This window comes from Geotrypetes seraphini, chromosome 2, assembly GCF_902459505.1.
Source record: "Geotrypetes seraphini chromosome 2, aGeoSer1.1, whole genome shotgun sequence".
NCBI classification, from domain to species: Eukaryota; Metazoa; Chordata; class Amphibia; order Gymnophiona; family Dermophiidae; genus Geotrypetes; species Geotrypetes seraphini.
The window spans coordinates 465,340,396-465,367,206 of NC_047085.1; the positions used below are offsets into that span (position 1 = coordinate 465,340,396).

Here is a 26,811-nt window from a genome sequence, read left to right on the forward strand (position 1 = left end):
GATTTTTTTTTATCCCCATCCCCACAGATTCCTGCAGATTTCCCATTGTCCCTATCCTTATCCACAACTCTACTCCAGACGGTTATTAAGTCCCTAGTAGTAGCCTGACTGAGATTTCTGCTGTTGTACTAACGGCTTGTTTTGTTATTGCTGCTGCCGTGGATATATCACACAAGGAATATATATCTTTTGTCATTTGGTTATAATATACCAAGCACCTCAGTAAAATATCTAAGTCCGTAATCAGTCCCATATACCGTACAGATCTGCAAAGGTATTTATCAATTTTTCAGTCAGTCACACACAGCTTTGGAAAATTCTTGCATTTTGAGTGTGAAGATTTAGCTTTTTTTGTGTGTGTTAACTTTAAATAACAAAAGAGAGACAAACATAATAGTCTTTATTTTTAGACAGTAGTAACACTAGTAACCCTGCATGAACAGAAATAAGGAGTAGAGGCCAGACACAGAGAGAACTTTGTAGTAATCGGTTTACAGGTACTGCAGTATTATACTTTTGCCATTATCTAAGCATCAATAATGCTCTACCAATGAAGCAATGCCAATAACAAATTAATACAGTGAGCCATTAGATCATCAGGGAATTGTGTTTTATTCTCATATCTGCTGCATCATGAACATGCCAAGCAGCAGTGAATCTCAGCAAAAACAGATTCTATAAAATCTAAATGCAAGCTGCTGCATAAAATAATCCTTAGCATATTGGTAAGAGATTAGACAGGGAGGAGAACCACCAATTTAAGGAATCAAAGCATTAAAAGCTGAAGGGGGTGGGGGGTGGGATTCTTCTTGTAAAGGGACAGGCAAAAAAACCCAAAAAGCTGCAGAATTCTGATGATGTTTTCAGTCGGTGTGTCATAGGAAGAAAATGCTAAGGAAATCAGTACATTATGCAAGTGAGAGGCTTGTGAGACCAGCAAAAAACAAACTTGCAACCTCCCCGGATTACAGGAGATATCATTATCAGCTTTCATGCCATGTTTAAGATTAAGATGATGCAGCTCAACACAAGGTAATACAACACTGACACAAATTGCTTATGCCAGTTATTTAAACTGATCTCTAACCATTGCATAAGGGTATATTAGAATCAACAGTCAAGGTATGCAAAGAAGCATCTGAGATCTCTCAAACAACCTAAAATCTAATTCACAAATCTAAAAATGCTCTGTGATACGGCATTACAATTATTAGTCAACACAGAACTTTAGGATTTCAATAACAAAAGCAGCAGAAATGGAAGTGTCTTCATATTCAGAGTAACTAACTAGGTGCTACCATGCATAATAAAGGTACAAATATTAATAGGTGATCAAATTCATTTTGGTGGCTTCTAACCAGAAGATAGCATTTGCCATTTATGATAAATAAAGGTTATAACACAAAATGCGATAAGGATGCTGTTCTTGATTAGAAGCCAGAACAAAAGCAAAAGGTAGATGCATAAAGGGTCTTTGCATTTCAATAAACCCAAACGGTCCATTGCATGCCAGAGGAAAGTCCTACACTAGCTTTCAGCAAACCCGAAGGAAAACTTGAATGGCTCTCCATATCTCCTTCAATATTGAGGTGCATTCTGTCATTAGAGTGGGGCACAGTGACAACCACATGAATGCACCTTAAACTATGAGCTATTAATTTGCCCTCTAGAAGCTCAGTCCGTGTTTACACCCAAAACAAATCTGTGCTCACAATGTTTTATCTGTGTAATGCAATGCAATGCTACGGTACTGAAACTGGACAAGTTCAGTTTAGTAATTGGCTTTAGTTGACTTCTTCTTCTTCTGTTCCTCTCTCTGCTTCTGTTTCCTCCTCTTGCCACCATCTTTATATCCTAAGGAAACAAGGCTTGTAAAACACTGCTCATCAAGTAACTGGGTCCATTCACAAAGCATACACAATCTCTCACATTTTTAAAACAGTCTCAGTCTGTCTTTTCAATATATATATTCACTGAACAGAATAGTATATCAGCAATCTGCAACTAAAGCAAGAGTCTTTGCAGGTTAAAGCACCTTTTATTAAGAATTATTCAGTGAAGTGCCCGAGTTTTCTAGACCATGGAGGTTCTTCCTGTGAATAATTCTTATGCTGGTCCAATATTGTGATCAAAACCAGTGTTCTCTGGAAACAAGGTTACTAGAACTCAATGCAGCAAGAAAGGCTAAAGAAATGATTTACATCTTTGAAGTTTGAAAATGTATTAAAAAAATGCAAGGACATTAAACAACCAAGAAACTGGCCTAGCAACTTTGTAGTACTGCTATGCATTTGAATGCACAGTACCGGATTAAATTCTCAGGTTGGGGCTCTGCCTTCTCTGCCCAATCGAGTTTTCCCAAAGTCTACAATGAAAATGTAGGAGAGGGATTTGCATACAGGGAAGGTAGCAAGTGCCAGTCTCGTGCATATATATTTACTGTGGATGTCCTGAAAATGTAATGGACCTGAGTGAGAAACCCCAATTTAGACTAACCTTCGAGCAACACGGCTCTCTAACCTCTTCTGCGCTGCTGCCAATTAGCTAGTTACATAATAATCAGAACAGGCTCTTTAATTTACTTCCTTAATATTTTAGATGCATTATGGATGCACAAATCGGAGAGGGTCTGTACTTATCCATTTATCTGAGTATATAGGTTTGTTGGAGCATGCTTAAACCTATGCAAACAGTAATGCTGAGAAGGCACAGGAAACAGTAGGGTGGACAAGAGGTGAGGCCCTGTCACCCAAAGACAATCGAGGGTGGTGGTAACAGCAGCAAAAGCAAAAGAAAACGCACAGTGTTGGGAGCACAGTAATCAGCTTGCTGGCATGGACCCAACTCCCCTCTCCCCAGTCAGAAGAGGCAATTTCCTGGCAACAGCTTCTCAACAGCAGCATAGCAATCACTGTGCCAGTAGTGTGGGGCTAAAGAGTCCACAAACTGGGCTGAAGGTGACAGGAAGTTTGGAGGGCAGGAGGGAGCAAGTGCAATAGGTGAAAGAAAGGGAGTGAGGGGACAGTGTAAGAAGGGAAAATACCCACACATTCTATACCTTCTCCCCCCCCCCCCCCAACTACACCCCACAGATACCCCCAGGCAGTCTACTGTGTGATGATCTCACACACATATTTACCTCACTTCACTTTTATATAAATGAATACAGAATAATTGCCACTCTTCCCCTCCCCCGCCCAAGTACCCTGAATTTACAGACATGCCCCTAATACCTCTCTGCACTCAGTCATGCCACACATATCTCCATGCACTCACAGCAACATCTTCACACTCAGACCCAGTGGCATAGTTAAGGGGGGGCAGTTTGCCCTGGGCGCCATCTTGGTGACGGCGCTGTCATTCCTCCTCCTGTCCACTCCTTCCCACTCCTCCTCCACGCAGGCGCCTTCGCTTCCTCCCCACCACGTCTCTGTCTGTTTGCTGGCGTGAGCAACACTCCAACCTACTGTTTGTGCCAGCGTCGGCTCTCCCTCTGATGTCACTTCTGGGTCCTGCACCTAGGAAGTGACATCAGAGGGAGAGCCGACACTGACAGTGAGTTGGTGACAGTGAGTTGCTGATCATGCTGGGGAAATTAAAAGAGGTACAGGGTAGGGAAGGGGTGTGCGTGCATATTGGTATTACCTCATATCTACAGCTACTATCCATGCAATACCACACTCACAGCCCACCTACTTACCAACCCATCTGCTAGTGAAATACAGCTTTCTGCAATGCTCAGAGCAGGAATTTTTAACAAGTTTTAAAACCCCACTATTAAAAGGCTGATCTAGTATTAAGTTCCAGAACTTATTTAGACAATTTAAAGTGCCATATAATAGACTAAGATGATACAGCTTTTCCATTTATAGCTATAATACAAATACTGTTTATCAATTGACATCACTGTGGTTGCTCATTTGTAGCAGGTGTTCTCTGAGGGAAGTGGGACATAGGTTCTCACATGTGGGTGATATCACCACTGAAGCCCTAGTGCAAATGCTGCCCAGTGCCTAGTGCTGGAAGCTTTTAGCAGGCCTTACTGTGCATGAACTCGTGCCTTCACACCGGTCTGATTCGCATGGGACCCTCAGTTGAATAAAAAAAAAAAAGCATAGAGAATATATCTGCTATTGGAGGTAGGAGAGTATATGAGAACTTATGTCCTGCTGTCCTCAGAGAACACTTGCTACAGGTGAGCAACTTTGTTTTCTCCAAGGACAAGCAGGACTATAGTTCTCATATTTGGGAATCCCTAATTACAGGGATCACTGAAAACAATAAATAACGGTCAATTGGGTCTTGCAGCAGCAAGACCACTAACAACCAATAATACTAAGAGCCCTGTTGTGAAGGTGCAGCCTAGAACAGAAAAGAATGGGCCTAATAGGGTAGAGCTGGATTCTAGACTCCAAACAAATTCTACAGAACTTGTGACCATTGGATATTCTGCTCAAAACAGTAGTGAGACATGAATGCGTGGACTGAAGACAATGTTGCTGCTTTGCAAATCTCTTCAATGGCAGCTGACCTCAAGTAGCCTACTAATGCAGCCTTGGCCTCGACATTTTGGAAAATGACATGATCCTAAAAATTCAGCCCAGCCTGGGTATAAGTAAAGAGATACAGTCTGCACTTACCTATGGCTGCCCCCAACCTTTTTGGGTCCAAAGAAACAAATATCTGGATGAACTATGAGCTTTAGTCTGCTCCAGATAGAAAGCTAAGGCTCGCTTACAGTTCAAGGTGTGCAGTTCGCTTTTGCCAGGATTGGCATGAGATTTGGGGGAAAATGTTGGCAGGACAATTTAGTGATTAAGATGGAACTCAAAACACCACCTTAGGAAGCAATTTAGGTTGCATGCAAACTATTGTTATGATGAAACTTTGTGTAAGGAGGATCAGCAACCAGGGCCTGCAGCTAACTGACTTTGTTAGCAAAAGTGACTGCCATCAAAAAAACAAGACCTTTCAGGTCAGATGATAGGAATCAAGTGGCTCAAACAGAGCTTTCATCAGTTGGGTAAGAATGACGTTGAGGACCAATGACACTGTCAGATGTTTTATAGGGAGGCTTTGTCAGAAGCAATCCTCGCACAAAACAAACAACTAGAGACTGTACAGAGATGAGCTTACCTTCTACTTAGTAATGGTAAGCACTAATTGCACTGAGATGAACCCTTACAGAGTTGTTCTTCAGCCCAGACTCAGAGAAGTTTAGAACGCACTTGAGCAGTTTTGTATAGTGCAAGTGAAAGGAGCTTGCCTTCACACCACATAGCAAACCTCTTCTATTTGAAACAGTAACCTCTTTTAGTGGAGTCTTTCCTGGAACCCAGTCAAAAGGATGCAAATTCTATGCTTTCAACATCCATGCTGTGAGGGCCAGGGATTGGAAGTTGGGGTGCAAGAGACCCCTTGTTCTGCATGATGAGGGTCAGAAAACACTCAATCTCCAAGGTTCTTCAGGAGACAACTTCAGAAGAAGAGGGAACCAAATCTGTCATGGTCAAAAAGGTGAAATGAGGATCTTGGTTCCCTTGTCCTGTCTAAGTTTCAGCAGTCTTCCCTATTAGAGGAATTGGAGGATGCACATACAGAAGATACTCCTCCTAATTGGGAAATGAATGGCAAAAAGATCAACCAAGAGGGCACTCCACTCTTGGAAGAGTTTGCAGGCTATGCCCATACTGAGAGACCAGTTGTGTGGTTGCATCACCCTGCTTAATCTGCTTGCCAGACTATTGTGTTTTACCACCAGATATGTGACTTTAAGCACTATGTTACTTACCGTAACAGGTGTTATCCAGAGACAGCAGGCAGATATTCTCACAACCCACCCACTTCCCGTTTGGCTTCTTAGCTGGCTTATCTGAACTGAGGGACCGGGCGCCTACGTAGGGCAGGAAGGCACTCGCGCATGTGCGGTGCGGGCTATCACAAACTTTCTAAAGACTTAAAGTGGCAATACACTTTTAAAATGTCCATACCGGGGCTCTGTCAGTGACATCACCCATGTTTGAGAATATCTATCTGCTGTCCCTGGATAACACCTGTTATGGTAAGTAACTGTGCTTTTCTTTACAACTTGACCAGTTTCTCCAGTTGTTGCTTGTATTTCTCTGTCTGGGATCTTGTGTAGCTTCAGAAACCATAGTGGCCTCTTTTTCTTTAGTTTACTAACAACACCCCCCACCACACACACACCTTTATCAAGTTGCTAGAGGTTTTTAGCATGCGCCAGCGAGGGAAGTGTTCCAACGCTCATAGGAATTCAATGAGCGTCAGAGCATTTACCACACTTACCCGCACTTAAAACCTCTAGCGCAACTTAATAAAAGGGACCCAAAGTGATTAATAGCAATTAAAAAATCTCTTCAGTTTTGCCACAGTTGTTGTTCTTTCCCATCTTGACAAAGTTTTCCTGGTCTCGAATGCTAACTTTTGATTGATTCTACCCATGTCCTAATACCGAACCACACCGTCTAGTGATCATTTGATGCAAGATACCATCTACTACACATCAGAACTACTCTCCCCATTTGTGAGCACCAGTTCTCCCTATAGGGAATGCAGGATTTTACTACTTCTAGACGACATCACACCAGGATGAAAGTCCAGCAAATTGAAATTACTTATCAATAGCACTTCTTCTTTTATAGAAATATTGTGAATTATATCTCTCATTCTTCAGCCTTAAATTAAACCGGTATATCACACCAATGTAAAGAAATATTTAATCCTGAAGATACTGGTTCCAATAAACCACCTAATCTGAAGTAAAAAGTCATTTTCCAATAATAAGAGAAAAGCACAAATCCCTAGCAAGCTACCACGATATATCATATTAGACAGACTTTTAATATAAGGACATCCTAACTCATCAGGAATAAGATTGGGGTATCAGTCAATGTGCTGCAAAAGGTTTGCCAGGTCAGGCATTAGAATCAAGCACATGTTGGTGGACACCAAACGGATAATGGTGATGGAAAGTGGTGATGAGAGGTAGATTAAAGAAGAACTGTTAATGGGACAGAGATTTAATCTGTCCATAGAATAAAGCCCTCTTTGGAGTGCCTTTAGAATATGAGGTACAATTTGGAGCACCTATCCCTTGAAGACATCATTCAAGATTTAGAAAAGTGCACAAAGTGCCATCAAGATGCAGATTCTATAAACGATGCCTGACAATAAGTGCCTAGATTGGCGCACTTAACAGATCTAAGTACCTAACTTAATTTTCTTAATCAGCACCGTTAATTGAAAAGGCCATTAAAAAATTGATTAGCTGGTAGGTGCCTAACTCGGTAGGCGTCTACCATTTCAAGGTAGGCAAGAATTCTGAGGCACCTACCAGCAAGTAGGTATGGTTAGGGGTGGATTCAGGGTGGATTTGGGATGTGGTTTGACTTAGATGCCAGTAGGTGCCTAACTTAGGCGCAGTCATGCAGGCCAAGAAAACCTGGCCTAAATGGAAATGAGTCTAAGGTTTCAATGCCTACTGGTGCCTAAGATCGCTTAGGCACCGCTAGGCATGAATATATCAATTGCGCTCAACAGCGCCTAGAAGTTAGGCGCCATTTATAGAATCAGGGCCCAAATGCAAAAAGAGAACACAAGAACTTATATAGGCCAATGATCCAGGATGGAGTTATTTTCTTAAAAGCAATCAGCTAACAATACTTGTGACTGCTGTATATAACATATTTAAAGATAATTGTGTTCTGATTTTACAGAAGAAAATAGGTAAAAGCATGAATTAAAACAATTCAGGCTTGTGATGCTTGCTGTCTTTATATTCAGCATAATCATGCCCAATAATTCTTTGGTTTTTGTATATAAATGTGTGCTTTATAGCATCTAATCATTACTGTCACATCATGCACTCCTTGAAAATAAGAACTGAAATTGAGCGGTTCTGAATACATAAGGATACTGAAGGTGAAACTGTTGATTAGGTAAGAGATGCATTAGCATATATACAGCTATATAATACTTGAAAGAATTTTGCCACCAAAGCTATCATGGAGTTTCTTCTCACTAGCAGCATAAGAATTTATACCTTTTATCTGAAATGGTGCTGTCATTTCATGATTCTTACCTTTTGATTAAAAGTGTTATAGAACCAATCACTAGTTAATCAACTTGAGTACATCTCTTGAGAAAAATACAATTTCAATAATAACAAATTCGAGAAAATTAGTTTTTCATGTTTATTTTCCAGTTTTTAAATCTGTTTGAGCAAATTATCTCAAATACAACACCAATATCACCTTCAATGCAAGTCCCAAAAACATATTTACTTTAAAAAAGAGAAATCTTTCCTCCTGAAATGGCACAGCCCCCACTTACCTAAACAACCGCCTGAATCAAAACCTCACTACTAGACAAAGGAGAACCCAGACCCCTTTTACGTTCCCCCCACTCAAAGGCACTCAGCGCAAAGAAGATGTTTGACAATCTACTAGCAACACAAGCAGTGAAACTTGACCATACCATCTCCAACCTGCTGATAACGAGCAACTTCAAATCCTTCCGAAAAGAAATCAAAACCCTGCTATTCAAAAAATTTATCCAGATGTCTTAACTCTAACCCTGGTCTTCCCCTTCCGTGTAAATTCCCCCTCAAACCTTTCTTCCTCTCCTGTTATTCTTTCTCCTCAAAGTCTCAACCATGTCAATTTACTGGAATTGTCCAGCCACCTTTTTGTAATCCATAACCCCAAATTGCAATTTTCCTGGAAATGCCCAATAAGTCTCTTTTGTAATCCGCCCTAAAACTGCATGCAATCAGCTCCCCAAATTTTAAATCTACTGGAATAGTCCAGTCATCTTTTCTGTATACATTACCCTAAATTGTAGTTTCCCAGTCATCTTATCTGTAATCCAAAACCCTAAATTGTAATTCTCCTGGAAATGTCCAGTTGTTTCTTTTGTAATCCGCCCAGAACTGCAAGGTATGGGCGGAATAGAAGTCAGTAATGTAATGTAATGAAATTCTTCAACTAGACATAGACTATGGCCCACAACCTGCCCTCTTGTCCCCTGCCCTGCAAAAATAGTACAACCAGTAAGCAAAGTTATCACTAAAATGCTAACTTCGCTGTTGTGAAGGAACAGTTGTCAAAAACACAAAGAGAAATGATATGTCACCTATTGAAAGAGAGCTCCCTTGACCACAAAAAGCTCAAAAACTACTGACCACTTTCTAACATCTGTTTCCTGGCAAAATTTATAGGATGGTCCGTGTTCAACTCAATGACTGACCAAATGATAGCAACTAGCTAGACCCATGCCAATCTGGCTTCAGATCTGGGGACAGAATGGAGACAGTTCTTGTGTCCCTTCTTGATGATATCTACAGAAACCGTGACATAGGATCTGCCTCGATACTGGTGTTATGAAAGTTTTTGCCCCTTTACTGATTTCTCCTATTATTGCGTATGTCACACTGAATGGTTTCTGATCTTTAAAAAAAATATAAAAAACAAAGTTATCCAACACCCACAAGCAGCCATGTGAAAAAATAACTGCTCCTAATTTTAATGAGATGTATCACCTTTAGCAGCAATGATTGCAACCAAATGCTTCCTATAACTTGATCACCAGTCTTTCATATTGTTGTTACACAAAAGTGAGCTAAGGTTCCTCAACTGCTTCAATTCAGACATTCTTTGGTTTTCATGCATGAACTCCTTTTATTAGGTCCTGCCACAGTATCTTTATTGGACTCAATTCAGGACTTTGACTAGGCCAATCTAAAACTTTAATTTGTTTCTTCTCAGCCATTCAAATGTAGATTTGCTTTTGTGTTATGGACCATTGTCTTGCTGTATAACCCAGTTATGCTCAAACTTTAGCTCATGGATAGCCAGACATTCTCCTCAAGAATTTTCTGGAGGAGTGTAGAATTCGTGGTTCCTTCAATAAAGGCACGTTTTCAAGATCCTGCAGCAGCAAAGCATCCCACACCATTACAATACCACCACCATGTTTCACTGTTAGTATGATATTCTTACCATGGAATGCTGTATTTACTTTACACCAGACAAAAATGAGACCTGTGTTGTCCAAAGAGCTCCACTTTTGATCCCAAAAATGCTTGAGGATCAACCAGGTGTGTTTCTGAAAATGTAAGATGAGCATTGATGTTACCCATTATGTCCAGTCTCTTTCTTATTCTGGAATCATGAACATTGACCTTAGCTAAGGCTAGAGAGGCCTGTAGTTCTGTAGATGTCCTTCTGTGAAGTTTTGTGACTTCAGATGAGTTGTCACTGCACCCTTGGAGTAATTTTGGCAAGCTAGTCACTCCTGGAAAATGGCTCTTTAGCCCTCTCCAAATTGATCTATTTCAACAATTTGTCTTCTTGTCTCTTTTTGTACCGACTACTTCACTTTCATGGTAAGATTCAATATATAGTGGCTTAGATTCACCAAGGCTGGCTATAAACAAGTCTGGATGTGCTCAGTCAGCTGAATGTAATTATCAACTGAATATGATCAAGTGGTTAGTAAGGGGGCAGTTACTTTTCCACATGGGTAATATGATTGTACTAAGCTACAATAAAAAGAGACCTCAGTGTGTTCCTACACGGGTTTTTTTCAGCACATTAAGGCCATTTTTACTTTAGTTATAAAAGAGCCAATTTTCTATTTACGTGTATTAATGTCCGTATGCTAATTTTTCATTAACACGTGGTCATTAAAAAATATTACCGCATGAGAACTTTCCAATTTATAGATGGAAAGGGCTTATTCAATATTCCTGTGCTAACCAGTTAGCGTGCACTAATGTGGATGGCACTGTTTAGTGCAGAAACACCTATTCTCCGCCACTACATGTCCCCTCAAAAAAGAACAACCTTCTTAGAGTGCTGATTACTACTTGCTAATTTGGGAGCTACCGCAGGATGTCTTTGAGTTAGGAGCATGTTAGCGCCTAGTGTAGCTTAGTAAAAGGGCTCCTTTGTTCCTTAATTAAATAAAGTTATAATTTAGAAATTGTGTTATGTGTTTACTTGGGTTACCTTTGTCTAATATTACATTTTGTTTAAAGATCAGAAACCATTCTATGTGACATATATATGATAACAGGAGAAATCAGGAGAAGGGAAAACATTTTTCATATCACTGTACCTCAACCCTTAAGCTGAGGTTCTTTGGTTGGTGGACATAAAATTATCTATCTATGGCTGCCAATGATGTGAACCTACTCATAAGTACTGAATCATATGTACCCACAGCTTTGATAATTGATTGTCTGCTTGACAGTAACTCTGCCTGAATCAAATCAAAATGGATTCTGTTGGTTCTTCATACAAATTGGCAGATATCTAATTTCAGTTTGGGAAGTTGTTAAATCACAAAAGGATTGTGGAAAATTGCAAGTGGACCTTACAGTACTGAGAAAATGGGCATCCAAATGGTAGATGGCATTTAATGTAAGTGCATGTAGGAAAGAGGAACCCAAACTATAGCTATGATGCACATTGGGAGTCATCACCCAGGAAAAGGATCTAAGAGATGGCTGAGGGGGGGATTTGATAGAGGTCTACAAAATACTGAGTAGAGTGGAACAGTTAGATGTGAATCATTTGCTTACCCTTTCTAAAAATACTAGGACTAGGACATACAATGAAATTTCTAAGTAGTAAATTTAGAATAAACTGGAGAAAATATTTTTTTCACTCAATAAGTAATTAAACTCTGGAATTCATTGACAGAGAATGTGGTAAAAGCAGTTAGCTTAATAGGGTTTTTAAAAAGTTTGAATAATTTCCTAAAAGTTCATAGTTCATTAGTAAGATGGACTCCCTCTAACCTCCCCTTTTACTTTTATTTATCATTGTAATTAATACTTTCCTATCCCCCCAAAAATCCTCTTGTTTCTAATCAGTCTCAATTGTCATATTTTTAGGTTTACCCCATATTATTTTATTTTACCTACTTATATTAAACCTTTTTAATTCGTAATATTGTAAACCGCCCAGATACATGTGATGGTCGGTATATCAAGCCATGAATAAACTTGAAACTTGACTTTGGAAAATCCAGGCTTATTTCTAGGATAAGCAGCATAAAATTTGTTTTATTTTTTTGGATCTTGCCAGGTACTTGTAATCTGGATTGGCCACAGTCAGAAACAATATCCTGGCTTTGATGGAATTTCAGTCTGTCCCAATATGGCAACACATATGTTCCATGAGCTGAAACAATAGTTTCACAAAGAGGAAAGAATGACATTGAGGTCCCATAGAACAGAAGACTTCTGGATAGGCGATTTGACAAGCTAATACAACTTTGTGCGACCTCTCAACATAATCAGTGATCCCACACTTCCTAGATTGCTGACATAGAACACTATAGCTTGATTGACCATCTGTACTGCAAACGATAGATACCAGTGAAAACGAATTAGTACTTAAATAGAGGACAGTACCAACCACCCTTAATTCCTGATGACTGATGTGAAAGAGTTTCTCATATTTTTACCAAACTCCTGAGTGAATCACATACTAAGATGTTTTTCCCAGCCTTTGTAACAAGCATTTGCGGTATGTAGCAACAGTGTTCCTGAGGTAAAATGGAAACACCTTTGAGTGTATTGGTTTCTACATTGCACAACTGCAACGTGGTTCATAGTAAAGCAGACAGGCAAATGTTGGAGAATGAAAACAATTTAGACAAAAAACTAACCCACTAATAAGGAAAAAGCTATAGATACTACTGAAATTTCTCCTATAACCAAAAAGTGTATTGGGAGAGCACAACTGAAACCTTAAAGATGATTCAAATATTGTGATGAGTCCTCAGTTGACACAACTCAAGATCAGGAGAAACCTGTAATATTGAGCTGAAGAAAGTATAACCCAGCAGGGTTATTCAAGAGTGTAACATCCCTGGAACCATGGTGATTGTGCAAATAAACTGTACAAAACAACAGAAAATTTAATTTAATATCAATTGTAATCTCTCCAATATATTATGTGCAATAAAATTGCTACGGTGAGGTTCAACTCTCAAAAAATTATATATGTCCTCCTTCAATGGCTGAAAATACATATAATGAATCAAAGCTTTTGAAAGCAAAATGGAGAAAAAATGTACTTATCTCCCAATAGTCACTAATAGTCCATTGTTCTTGCTGGTATAATGTCCATACTGATGTACAATGCAAACAGGACAGATTCCACTGAAACTTAAGATCCCACTGTGAATTATTTTCTCTTTTTGAGTCAAGCAACACATGCACTGTAGAAGTTATGTGGCCAGACATTGTAAAATAGGTTCAGACAGAGTGATATTAACTTGGACAGACTGTATTAGGATATCCTGTCTGTCTTGTGGAAGAAAATGTTTCACGTGGTCTGTGTCCTGAAGAGTTCCCATAAAAGAGATCATCTTTGAAGGCCAAAGTGTTGATTTGTGGAAATTGATGAGAAAGCCAAGTGATTTAAGACGATCCAATGTCTTCTCCTTCAGAAAGATGGCTACAACCAACATGAGGCCAGTAGAAGACATTTGTTGAGGCACAGAAACATCAGAGGCCTTGCTTCTGCAGATGGGCTGTTGCAGCTAGAAGCCAAAGAAAATTCAAATGGGAGGACTTTGTTCCACAGGGTAAGACAAAAGTATTGCCTGCAGTTGAGATGAATTGGAATTGTATGTAAGTATCCTCGAGATCTAGTGAATAGAGCTAGTCCTTTTGGTCAAGTAGAGAAGAATAAAGGGGAAATTGTTCATACTGAACTTTGAGAATAAACAACTTGAGGACCTTGCGGTCTAAAATGGAATTGGTCTCCCCAACTACTTTGGGATGAGGAAATACATGTAGCAGAATCCCCAGTTCTTATACTGGCCTTATACTGGAACATATTCTATTTCATTGGTCTGCAGCAGTAGATATACTTTCTGCAGAAGACACTGGGTATGGACCTGTGGAAGATGACACCAAGAGCTTGTTTAGTGGAGAACAGACAATGCAGAGGTGATCCATATCTGAATGGGCTGAACATCCAGACTATCTGTCATACCGTTTGTCAGAAGTAAGAACTAAATCCAACCTCCAACAATAGGGTATGGGTTGGTCAGGAAACTGTATATACTTATTCAGTCAAAAAGATGAAATGCTTAGGCTGAACCTTAGCAGTCTGCTTTGGTTGCTTTCTTGTTCTTTGATGAATGCTGACTCCATTTTCTAAAGAAGCCGCTTCTTCAATATCAAGTTGTGCTTATTCATCTAGCGGATTTTGTAAGTTTTGATATTACAGCAGAAAGATGCTCTTCCCCATCTATAAACTTCCTCCGATTTGTTTTTTTTAATATGAAAATCTGAAATGATTCCACCTTGAAATACTTCCTGTCCTTACTCTATCATCCATGCCATTTCCATATAAAAAGACAAATTCCTCCCCCAACCTAAAGTACATATTAATCTTTATTTCTTCCAGACTAAAGTGCATATAAGGCTTCTTTTATCAAACCATAGTAGAGCTTTTTACTGCGAGCTGGCAAGGTGTTTCAGAACATTGTATGAAATTGGGGGGGGCACGTGATGCCGGGAGAGTGATCGGACGTGCCTCTGTGTAGCTCCGGGCCGCGCGCACATTTCCTGCTAAAACTCACTGCTTTTCTTTGACCGCCGGTCCCGTTCTACAAGCGACATCGCTCCTGCTTGATCGGCCGAGATCTTTTCCTCCTTTTCACGTGCAGCGGGACGTGTTGATGGCCGCTAAACCCGCACGAACCGCGCGGGACAAAACGAGGGGAACGGACGCCAAAATGGCGGACGGACACGAGGCGCCGGTTTTTACCTTGGAGGCAGCAGCAGTTCAGGAGCTGACCAGATCCCTCACACTGGTCATGGAGGATAAGCTGGCCACCATCCACACCTTCATGGAGGGCATCAAGGAAGGCCTTGACTCCCAGGCTGGGCGGCTGCAGAGAGCTGAAGACCGCATTGCTCAGCAGGAGGACGCTGTGGCTAACCATGAAGAGCGGCTGCGAACACTGGAATCTACAAATAAAACTTTATTGGATCGCCTCGAAGATCAGGAGAACAGAAGCCGACGTAACAATCTCCGATTTGTGGGGGTCCCTAACTCTGTTCGCGATGTGGATCTGAGATGTTGGCTGGAGGAATGGCTGCCAAAGGCTGTTGGCCTACCTGACACACCGGCGCCGTTCTTTATTGAGCGTGCCCACAGGCTGGGAGCACGGCGAGAGGATGACATCAGGCCACGACCGGTCATTGCAAGGTTCCACAACTACGCTGTGAAGGAAAGGGTGCTTGCTGCCTACCGTCGTGACAAAAATATGACCTTGCAATTTGAGGGGCAAAAGATTCTTCTCTTCCAAGATTTCTCCCCTCAGGTTTCATCTAAACGCCGGGCCATGGCGCCTTACTGCGGCGAGCTCTTCAAGCGCAACATCCGCTTTGCCCTCTTGTACCCAGCTAGGGCTCGAGTATCTTATAACAACACCATCACTTTCTATGATACTCCGGAGGCGTTGGAGGGCTTCATCAAATCTCTTCCTGCGATGGCACGCGGGGACCGGGGGGTCTCTTGATCTGTGAGGGACTCCTTCTTTTCCTGACCCCCAGACTGCCCCCATGTGCCTTGTTCTCTTGTTCCATGTTGGGCGAGCAGTCTGGCGGGGAGCTGCTGCTGATGTTGATGCTGGTATGTAGACCCCTCACTTTGCACTGGTGTGCCAGGGGCGTCTCTTTTGAAAATACTATGCTGGGCAGCGATACGCTGAGGCTGCCAACTCCTGCATGTTCCCGGCATGGGGTGACCCTGCAGCTGAGCCTGGACATCTGTGTCCTATTGGGGACCACCTCTGGGTAACGCTCGGCCCTTCATCTAATGCTCGGGCGCGGCTGCCTGTTACACTGGGCTCCCTGTTTTTTCAGTCTTGCTCGCACTGTGGTGCAAATGTTTCTGCTGTATCTACCCAATGGTACCTGTGCCCCATATTTGCCTTATGGAATTTATCAGCCTTAGTTGCTTTCCTCTGATTAGAATGTACTTCCTCATGTAAATAACAGAATAACAAAAAACACTTTTTCTTTTTAGGAGGCCTGAGTGTCTGATATCTCGCTCCCATCTGTCCTTTATATATATATATACTCATATTTATTTTTATTCTTATTTTGTTGTTGCCACTCTCTGGGTCTGGTCCGCCTTATCTCTTATCTCTGCAAGGGCCCTGGTCGTGATGTAACAGCCCTTATCTTGCATTGCCGCGGCCCGGGGCTACCTGCTGGTTTCAGCCATAAAAGTTGGGGATTAGCGAGGATCTTCCTCGCTGTGATGTATATTGGGTGGGTTGGGAGGGGAGGGAGATTGAGTGTTTGGGTGCTTGTGGATTGCACGGTTTGTATGTTTCTTTGGGGAGGGTTGTGAGGAGGGGGGAGGGACGAATGAGAATGACTGGGGGAGTGTGTATGTGTATGGCTCGGGTATGTATGAGGGGTATGTATGATGGATGGCTTAGCCTGAGCAGGTTAACTTGGTATTTCGGGAGCGGGTGGAGGCATTGGCTGGGACGGCCTCCACAGCTCGTCCTATGGTTTTTCACTGTTTTTTATATGCATTTCTGTAAGTTCCATGGTACAACTGCATGTTAAATCACTGAATGTGGATGGAATTCATTCACCCATTAAGCGTACAAAATTCCTAGCATACCTTAAGCGTGAACACACTGACATTGCATTCTTACAGGAGACTCATCTGAGCTCTGGGGAGCACGGGAAGCTGCGCAGGGGCTGGGTGGGCCAGGTACACGCGGCCCCATTTACTTCTCGTAAATGCGGAGTAGCTATTCTTATCCACAAGAACATACCCTTCCACGTCCACAGCCAAATCGATGATCCCAATGGGAGATTTCTAATTTTGGTGGGTGAACTCTGGGGCAAACCTTTAATCTTATGCAATATTTACGCCCCTAATACTTACACCCATGCTTTCTTCACCTCAGTGGTGGGTCATTTGGCACCTCTCATGCCCCAACCGACCATCATGGGGGGTGACTTCAATTTTGTTGCTAATCCTCAATGGGATCGTAGACCGGCCAGACCGGTACCGAGGGGCCACTTCTCTAGGGGTATACACTTCCTCATTAAAGAACTGGGATTGTTGGACACCTGGCGCACACTACACCCCACTGAATTTGATTTTTCTTTCTACTCGCACCCTCACAAGTCTCACTCGCGCATCGACTATTTCCTAATCTCCGCCTCTCTATTTTCGACCCTATCGGCCTCGACGATCATGCCACCTCTTGTATCTGATCATGCTATGCTCAGCCTTGACTTACATTTCGGGACACAGGTTGAGGGACGTATTTGGCGGATGTCTCCTTTCCTATACAAAGACGCGGAATTCCGTGAATTCTTTCATAAACGATGGGAGGAGTTCCATAACACTAACTCGCCTTCAGACGTGGACCCCGTTGTCTACTGGGAGGCGGCTAAAGCGGTCCTGCGTGGCCATATACTGGCATACGCGGCGTCCATGAATAAAAAACGAGACGGGGAACTCTTGGCTCTGTCGAGGGACCTCGCCAGCTTTCGTTCTCTCCATATCTCTCGCTTGGACGATGTCTCCAGACAGGCTATGCATGACGTTAAGCAAAAAATTAATCTCCTGTTGGACCAAAGAGCTAACCGTAACATCTATTGTTATAAATACAAACTTCACCGCTGGGGGGATAAAACGGGGAGATTGTTAGCTAACCTGGTGCGCCCACACAGAACCCGCCACACCATTACCTCCATTACAGATAAAGGGGGCGTTACACATGTTACTCACTCAGCCGTCACAGACCAATTCGTACGCTTTTACACAGACCTCTACTCCGCGCAACCTTATGACAAACCTGCTAGTGATTGTTTCTTCCAGGGCCTCTGTCTACCAACCTTGACGGACGCACAATGCCAAGCCCTTAACGGTCCCATCTTAGGAGAAGAACTACAGACTGCTATCAAAAAGCTCAGGCTGGCCAAAACTCCAGGCCCAGACGGCTTTGGCCCTGAATTCTATAAATTGTTGGACCCCCCGGCACTAGCTTCTCTTCAACAATACTTTATGGGACTGCGGAGCGTCCTACCTCCTGGAAATTCGCATAACAGGGCACATGTGATTCTTCTTCCTAAGCCCGGACGCCCAATGGATGCTTTGGGGTCGTACCGTCCCATCTCCCTGCTTAACCAGGACGTAAAACTCTTGGCTAGCATCTTGGCGGCGCGCCTTAATAAATTCTTACCAGCGCTCATTCATGAAGATCAGGTTGGTTTTGTGCCTGGTAGGCATGCGTCCATGAATCTCCTACGGGTCCTTGCTGTGTTACAACAACCACGTACCGCTTCCGACAGGGCCCTTATCACTAGTTTGGATGTAGAAAAAGCGTTCGACATGGTCTCTTGGCCCCATCTCTTTCAGACACTGGGTAGATTTGGGATTCAGGGAGACTTCATGGCCTGGCTGTCAGCTCTGTATCATTGTCCCACGTCCCAACTCCTGGTAAATGGAGGACTCTCCCAACCATTTTCTCTGGGACGGGGTACTCGCCAGGGTTGCCCACTCTCACCCCTCCTTTTCCTCCTCTCGCTGGAACCTCTGGCGGCGCGTATTCGCCAAGATGCGAAGTTGGAGGGTTTAGGGGTGGGCTCTAATGAATTTCGCATAAGTATGTTCGCGGACGACATGCTCTTATATGTCAACCATGCTGACCGGACGATGCCCGCCCTGATGTCCATCTTCCAGGCGTATGGAGTCTTTTCTGGTTTGAAGATTAATTTTGAGAAAACGGAGGCTCTAATTTTAGGGGGCTCCCGGATGGAGCCGTGGTGTCAGAATCTTGGAGTAGGTATTGCACCTGGAAAGCTGAAATACTTGGGTATTATGCTTTTTCAGGATCCACGCAAATTGTACGAGGCTAACATATCCGCTACTATTGGAAAGATCAAAACCTTATGCCTTAAATGGCAGTCGCTGCCTCTTTCGCTTATGGGGCGTGTAGCCTTGGTTAAAATGGTGATGTTCCCGAAACTACTTTACCCACTACAAACTATACCCGTCTGGGTGACCCGTGCGGATGAGAGAGTCTACCAGTCTACTATTAGCTCTTTTGTGTGGAGGGGGAGGAAAGCACGTATTAATGTCGTTAAACTGTCCCAGAGTCGAGAGCGTGGGGGCCTGGGCTTACCATCCCTTCGCTTATACAATGTGGCCGCGCTCCTTCGCTGGATTCATGAGCAACTAGTTTCTTCACGCCGCTATTCCCCTGACTCTTTACTAGAGGACTGTTGTTTACCGTGGACCTTTTCCTCCTTTCTTCATGGAACAGGGAGGGGAGGTGCGCGACCCTGCTCAGCCGCTTTACCATTCCTCCTTCCATTCAGACGGGCATGGCGTTGGTGGCGATCTCTTCAGGGTAGGTCGCCCACTGTATCGCCCTTTCTTTCTCTCTTTGGGAATCCTAGTTTTGCGTCTGGGGTGGGGGGCCTGGCGGGATTGAGGGATAGAACCGCACGTACTACGACTGTGGGGGATGTCTTAGCCCTGGGCGGGGGGGAATTCCCTTCCTTTGCACAAATGCGGAAAGCATGGCACCTACCTCCAGCACACATGTACACTTATTTGCAAATTCATCACTATTTTCACTCCTGGGCTCGTGCGCATGGGGATGCCTGGAGAGGTGGCCCCTTGGACTTAGTTTTCCTTACCACCCCTACTGCTTCGAACAAAATTTCCACGTGGTATAAGGCGGGGAGGGACCATCTAGGAGAGGGATGCCTACGTATTGTGGGGGGAGAGTGGTCCACAGAGCTTGGTATGCAGGTGACGGGTGACGATCTTAGGCATCTATTTCAAACCTTGCACCTATATGTGAAGGCATCCGGCCTGCAGGAAACCCAATACAAAATATTACATAGGTACTACCTCACTAGGGCTAGAGGCCATCACATGGGCTTGTGGGGTACTGACATATGCACTAAATGTACGTCTCATAGGGGTGATTATGTTCATTCCTTTTTCACATGCCCCAAACTACTTTTTTGGAGTCAGGTACAGCTCCATTTGGCGACCGTCTTGCAGCGTGCTGTACCGTGGAACCCACCCGCCCTGTTATTGGGAGATATCATAGATTTTACCCACCATGGACTTGAGTTTTCGGCCCACAAATACATTCTCCACGCGATCCTCGTGGGCAAACAACTCGTCCTACAGTCCTGGGCTGCCGCAGAGGTTCCGACCTATTGTATGTGGACAGCGAGGATGCAACTTCAAGCACGATTTGAATTGGACACTTATGAATCCCGCCTCCAGCCCCACTGGAAGCAATATTGCTTCCTTTGGAGGGAATCTTTGGCTCGGATTGCTTAGCTTTTCGATGGATAGAGTGCTTAAGTATTTCTGTATTGCATTTCTGTACTGCATGACCCTATATATTCCATCCTAGTCCCTCTCGACTCCTACTTTTGTGTCTCATATTTCTGTACCTCCTTACAATGCACTGTCATGTTTTTATCATGTACTCCTCTCTCGAACAGGGTGCAGCAGGTTCACGTCTGTTTCATTGCATCTTATTGTTATGTAATAATCGAATGTCATTCCATTCTTGCTCGGGCGGCTAGGGCCCATCTGAATACTTTGCTGAAGTATAAGAGTGCGTATGTGGGGTTGATTGTGGTTCGCTTGGAGTTGTGCGTGTTTGAATGTGGTATGCTTGCTGTGCGTTTGTGGAGGATCGTTTGGGGATCCTGATGCTGTCATAGGTTAATTACTGAGAAACTGTGAACGAGGAATGCTGAACGGTTCACTGTTTTTCTTTCTCTCCACTGTTTACTACTTCACGGTGTGCCGGGCAATTCTTTTGCATTATCTCCCAAGAGCATATTCTGTTCCTGCACATGTTTATGACCTGCTCTTACTTACATTGTTTGTTTGTGTGGGTGAGCTTACTGACCTTACGGGTTGTGTCTTCGCTCCCCAGGTACATTGTTAAGTACTGTTGTATTTATGCATTGATTTCTCGATGTACCAATGTTTCTCGGTGTACCACTGTTGTTTGTGGATGTTCATGCGTTTCTTGTTTAATAAAAATGATATTTAAAAAAAAAGAACATTGTATGAAATTAAGTTTGGGTAAAAGGATGATAATCTCTCATTCCCGAATTGGTGACACAATGTTATCAGTAGGGGGTGCAAAGCTTTGGAATGCTTTGCTGTGAGCTCTGCGCATATGTGCAGTTAGGTTAGGTTTCAAGAAACTGTTGAAAACGCAACTGTTTGTAAATGCTTTCTTATGATGAGATAACGTGTAAATGTTACTACCTGCTTATGCCTTAATGCAATAGATTTTTTTTATTTGTATGAAATGGTTTTTGAAGAGCAAAGGGTTCTTCCCTTTATTGAACATGTAAGTAATGTCCAATCTTATGTATGTTTTTATGTAAACCGTATAGGCTTTATTCGGTATATAAATGTTTTAAATAAATAAATGCTCCAACACTCATTCAATTCCTATGAGCGACAGACCATTTACCTCGCTGACCTGCAGTAAAACCTCTACCATGGTTTAATAAAAACCAGCGATAGTGATTTAAATGTATGTTCTAGTCATATGCTACTACAGAATCACCTGACAGTTTTCTGTATCCACATTCAGTTTTTCCAGAATAAAATCTAGATTCTCTTTACCAACCGGTTACTGTTTCACAGAAGGGACTTTGCATACATTAAAATATGCAAAACCACTTAAAATATGCAACACTGGCATGTCAGCCTTTTGTATGTAGCAGTGGTGTAGCCACACCCAATATTTTGGATGAGCCTTTTCACTCCCCAGAAATATGAAAAAACAAAACGGGTTTTCTACACCTACCCTGCATTCTACATCTGCCCTTCAATCTCAGAACCCTGTCTCTCACCAGAATATCCTACCGGTGTCCCTGGTTCCAGCCCTCCAGGTTTCCCTCTGCCACACTCCATCCTCACTGATGTCACTTCCTGTTTCCTGTCCGGCAGGACATGGCAGAGGGAATATTAATTGCTGCTGGTGCCAGGAACACCAGTAAGGTACTCCAGGGAGGGATAGAGTTTAGAGATTGAAGGGCAAATGCTGGGAGGTTGCAGAGTTGAGAGGAGGCCCACCCATAGCTATGCCACTGGCGTGTAAGGCCTCTCTTCAAAAACATTTGCATAATGGCCCCCTGTTTGTCAAATATTAGCACATTCTTCACTATATGGTAAAGTTTAGTGAGGTTCAGCCCTAATGAGCTGCTACAATGCAAGGTCATGTAAAGTTATTCACAACCTCAAAATTCTGCCAAATTCTGCCCACTAAAGATTTCTTCACATACTGGTTTTCACACAATGATAACTATACCTCAATAAGATGTAGTTATCTTTTTTTCTCCACTGGCAAAAGAATCACGAATCATACAGATGGGTTTCTACATAGCTACTACGAATACATAGAAAATCTTGCATGAACAAGGGAAATCCCTTGTGTTGATACATTAGCCTCTAAAATACTAAAACCACTTATGTGAGCTAGATCCATGGGGACCAAAGACTGAGTTAAAGTGGTCACATATCACTCTCTAAAAATCACGACTGTCAAACCACATTGCTTGTATTACTATATAATACATACAAAGCTTAGATACTATAGAATCTACCTATCTGAAGAAAAGCAAGCTCAGTCACAGATCACCAGAAATCAAAAATGTCAATATTTTTCCTTGGTGTGATTATTTAGAAAGCTAATAACAAAGCAATTGATTCTTTTGATGGAAGCTTCCTGTCTCAGAATGGCATTAAACAATTTGTGTCAAGGACCGAGCAAGACAGACATGCGAGATATGGAGGAAAGATACATGCAACAGCAAGAAGTGGCATTTTATCAGACAGACAATTTAAATCGATAGTTAAATATCAACTGCCCATCAGAAGCATATTAGCAATAGACTGAGATCATAGTCAACATAACCTGGCTTACAAGCAAGGTTCATTCCTGTCATGATATGTGGCTAAGAAACCCATTTGGAGATATTACCCTAGGAGAGCAGCTATCAGATTTTGATGCTGCAAGCTGAATGTTGCCTTACTTGCAGAAGTTTTTCTCTTAAACGGCAAAGAGCATCATAAAAAGTTTTATTCTGTTTTAGAAATCTTTTTTACAGCATTTAAAAGATCTCATTTTTTTTCTGACATTAATTCAGTACTGCTGGTTTTTTTTGATCATCTCACAAATTATGGTCGACTTTATTTTTGGTAGAACTCCCACTGTGCTTCAGGCTGCTATTAGTAACTGGATTTATGAATATACTTATCAGAATGCACTCTGTAGGTGGGATGAAGATCTTGAAATAGATGACTAGGATATGCCTCCTTTCTATACATTTTCATTTCTATAGCTAAATAAGATGTGTGCTAAGCAGTCCGTGTAGGAATTGGCAGTTAACAGATTCCCGTGTTAACTGTCTATTGTTAAGTAGGGCGAGGAATGAGTGGAGAAAAGGCGAAAAGAGTGCCGTATAATTAACTTGTGTAAAGTCAGAATGCACTACTCGTACATAATTGTAAAATAAATACATAAATACAATTTTTACAGACTGGGTTTGGCCTAGTAAAAGCAGCAAGACTTATGTGCTTTCACAGGAAAGGTTGTCAGTTTAATCTCGCTATCAGGTCTTCTGCACCTCAAATTAGTAGCAATTTAAGGTGCACAGACTATTTCAAGGGGCTCAACCATAGACCTAGAATTGGATCTTGGAAAATTACCATATGCTTTTAATAACCACCAGTGTTGCACAGTGCTTTGTAAATGACCCCAGATCACAGTTATTAAAACCTCAACTAACTGATTATATCTGGACAATGGAAGAAGTTTTTATGCATTTATTGTGATGCAGCTTTTCAGCAATAGCTCAAGGCACATTACATCCAGCTTTGATAGATATTTTCCTGTCCCCAAAGGGCTTACGATCCAAGGAGATCTTTTACTAAAAGTGCAGTAATTATTATTTTTTTTTTGCACTTATAGTTGCAAAAACTAGTGAACAGTAAATGCAAAGCCTGTGCAATAATTAGGGGCAGATTCTGTATAGGATGCCAGTCTCAGTCGTCGCCTAAGAAGCAGCTGAGAATCACATACCAGTGACCTATATAGGATCACATTTGCCCTAACAGACAGATGCCTAACCCCGCCTAACCGCTCCAATTCTCTAACTGTTGCCCAGTCACAGGCACTGGTTAAAGAATTGAGCCTGATCCCTTGCCATCAGCTGATCACGGCAAGGGAATCCCTCTACCACGATCAGCTGAGCGGCTATGGCAGGGAAACCCACCCCCTGAGAAGTCACCCAGCATGAGAGATGCCCACTTCCTCCTGCTGGAACTGCCAACGCCCCCTCCCTGAGAAGTCCTTCAGCAAGAGGAATGCCCACTCCTTCTTGCTGGAACCGCTGATGCCCCCCCCTACCTCTGTAGTAGAAAGTCTGGCCCGAGGGATGCTTACACTCTCTGGCCAGCAGGCCTGCAACTCCAAAATGGCAGGCATTCCCCTTCCCAGTGCATTCTAGGATGCACCGGGGACGAGGCCTAAGGCTCTGATTGACTCAGATGCCTAAGGTCCCTCCCATAGGGATGAGATGCACTGGGAGAGGCCTAAGACTCCAATTGGCCAGATACTATGGGAGGAGCCTTAGGTATCTGGCCAATCAGAGTCTTAGGCCTCTCCTAATACATGGATTGGTCATGGTTTTGTGGGTTGCCTCCACAAGGCCATTGGCCCAGCTGGTCTCCCACCCCAGAACAGGACGTTGACATCAGAAGGGGTGGGGGTTGGTGTAGGCAATGGCCATACACAAGCAGACTGCAGACCCGTAGCCACTCCAGCACTCCTGAGCTTCCAGCACCCCGCCCTTGTTATCCACTGTCTGTGTTAATGTCTACTGCACAGTAAAACCCATGCTATCTGCTTAACACAGCTTAGTAAAGGGTCCCTGAGTTTGTACCTGAGGATTAATGAGACAATTCTATAACTGGACACTTCCATTTAGCTACACTAGGAGCCTATTCTATAGAGGAAACTAGGTGCCTAAGTGTAACCCTGTATATATGTGCTTAAAATTTAGGCACTGGCACTTATGTCAGGCATAGAGCTGGTGTTAAGCACAAGTTCCTAAATATGGCAGGTATGCATATAATTTACAGTATTATGTAAGTTATGCACATAAGTGGGAGCCTCACCCATGCTCCACCGCTAAGTAAGTATCCTTTCAAAATATGTGCTATAGAATTTAAGCTGGTATTTGTAGAATAGGCAGCATGCTACATACATGTACGTAAGTGCACACATTTGTGCCTATATGGTAGTATTCTAAACATGCGCAATATACACTGAAATATTAGTGCTTAGGTTACAGAATTAGCTCCCAAGACTCACAAGGAGCATGAGTGGGATTTGAACCCTGGCTTCCCTGGTTCTCAGCCCATTGCTCTAAACATTGGGCTATGCCTCTTCATGGCCCATCTCTAGTCTCTCTCACTGTGACTTCTGTACCTCAGTTAAGAATTCTTTCCAATACAGATCCCTTGGCAGCTACACTGTGCATTGATGGGAGCAGTACTTTTTACCCCCAAGGGTTCAAAATATTATACCAGAAGCACCCTCAGCCATGGTCAGTCCAAGCATCAAATCCAAGCCCTTAGCCCAGCCATTCCCATCCCAGTCCTTGGGGCACACCTTGGCCCATCGGGTTTTCAGGATATCCATAATGAATATTCTTGAGTTAGATTTGCATGTAATTGAGGCAGTGCTTGCAATCTATCTCATGCATACTCAATGTGGATATCCTGAAAACCCAGTGGGCTAGATATGCCCTAAGGACTGGGTTGGCTTAGCGAAAGGGCTACTAGTTGATTCATTTTTTGATTATCTGAATGTATTGTGCTTTACATTCTACAATAATTCTCTTAATAATAAAGAGGGTCATTCTTTAGTTTCAACACATCATAGCTAACATTTACTTAAGCTAAAGGATCCTCTCTATGCTAAGGCAGTTCTTAAAAACAGAAACAGCAGAATATAAGAATACGCCATACTGGGTCAGACTAATGGCCCTTCTAGCCCTGTTTCTACAGTGGCCAATCCAGGTCACACATGTACCTGGCAGAAACCTAAATAGTAGCAACATTCCATACTATCAATCCCAGGGAAAGCTACACTAACCGTTGCCACCACATTCTCTGGCAATGAACTCCAGAGCTTAACTATTCTTTGAGTGAAAAAATATTTCCTCCCACTTGTTTATCTTACCAGACACTGGGGTTTAGTTAATAACATCTGATGACTGCTATCACATACTAGTGAATAGGCCCGGTTGCTAATATGGGAGCTGGGTTGCAGGTTGTAAAATAGGCCCCATTGTCTCCTACTGCCTCTCAATGGGTAAAATCTTTAGTTATTTTAAGCAGCTTGTAGGTCTCCTAAATCTAGAGTTACCATATTTTGCAAAGTAAAATCCCAGATGCATGGCCCCCACCCCAGCCTCGCCCTGCTCCATTCTGCCCCTAGCCTGCTTCCACAAATCCTTATCTCTTCAATCTCAACCTCCGGGCTGTGTCCAGAAGGCCTCCGAGCATGCACGGATGTGTGTGACATCATCCGTGCATGCTCAGAAGCTCTCCAGATGTAGCTGGAGTTTGGGACTTTGCAAAATACGGACAAACTTAAGTTGAAGGTCTTTACTGCTCTTCGGAATGTCATCAGTGAGTTCTGTGACCTTAT

The 26,811-nt window shown here is 42.7% G+C and overlaps 1 protein-coding gene across 2 annotated transcripts in view; it reads right to left on the reverse strand.

Moving 5' to 3' along the window:
• Positions 1–593: 593 nt before the first annotated feature.
• The window catches only part of DNAJB6 (DnaJ heat shock protein family (Hsp40) member B6), a 308,250-nt gene continuing 282,032 nt past the window's right edge, over positions 594–26,811 (reverse strand). For both annotated transcript variants that reach the window (XM_033931602.1, XM_033931601.1), the window contains one exon: positions 594–1,854. In XM_033931602.1, the coding sequence (XP_033787493.1) occupies positions 1,772–1,854 (83 nt within the window). In that variant the 3' untranslated portion in view covers positions 594–1,771. The remainder of the gene's footprint in view (positions 1,855–26,811) is intronic.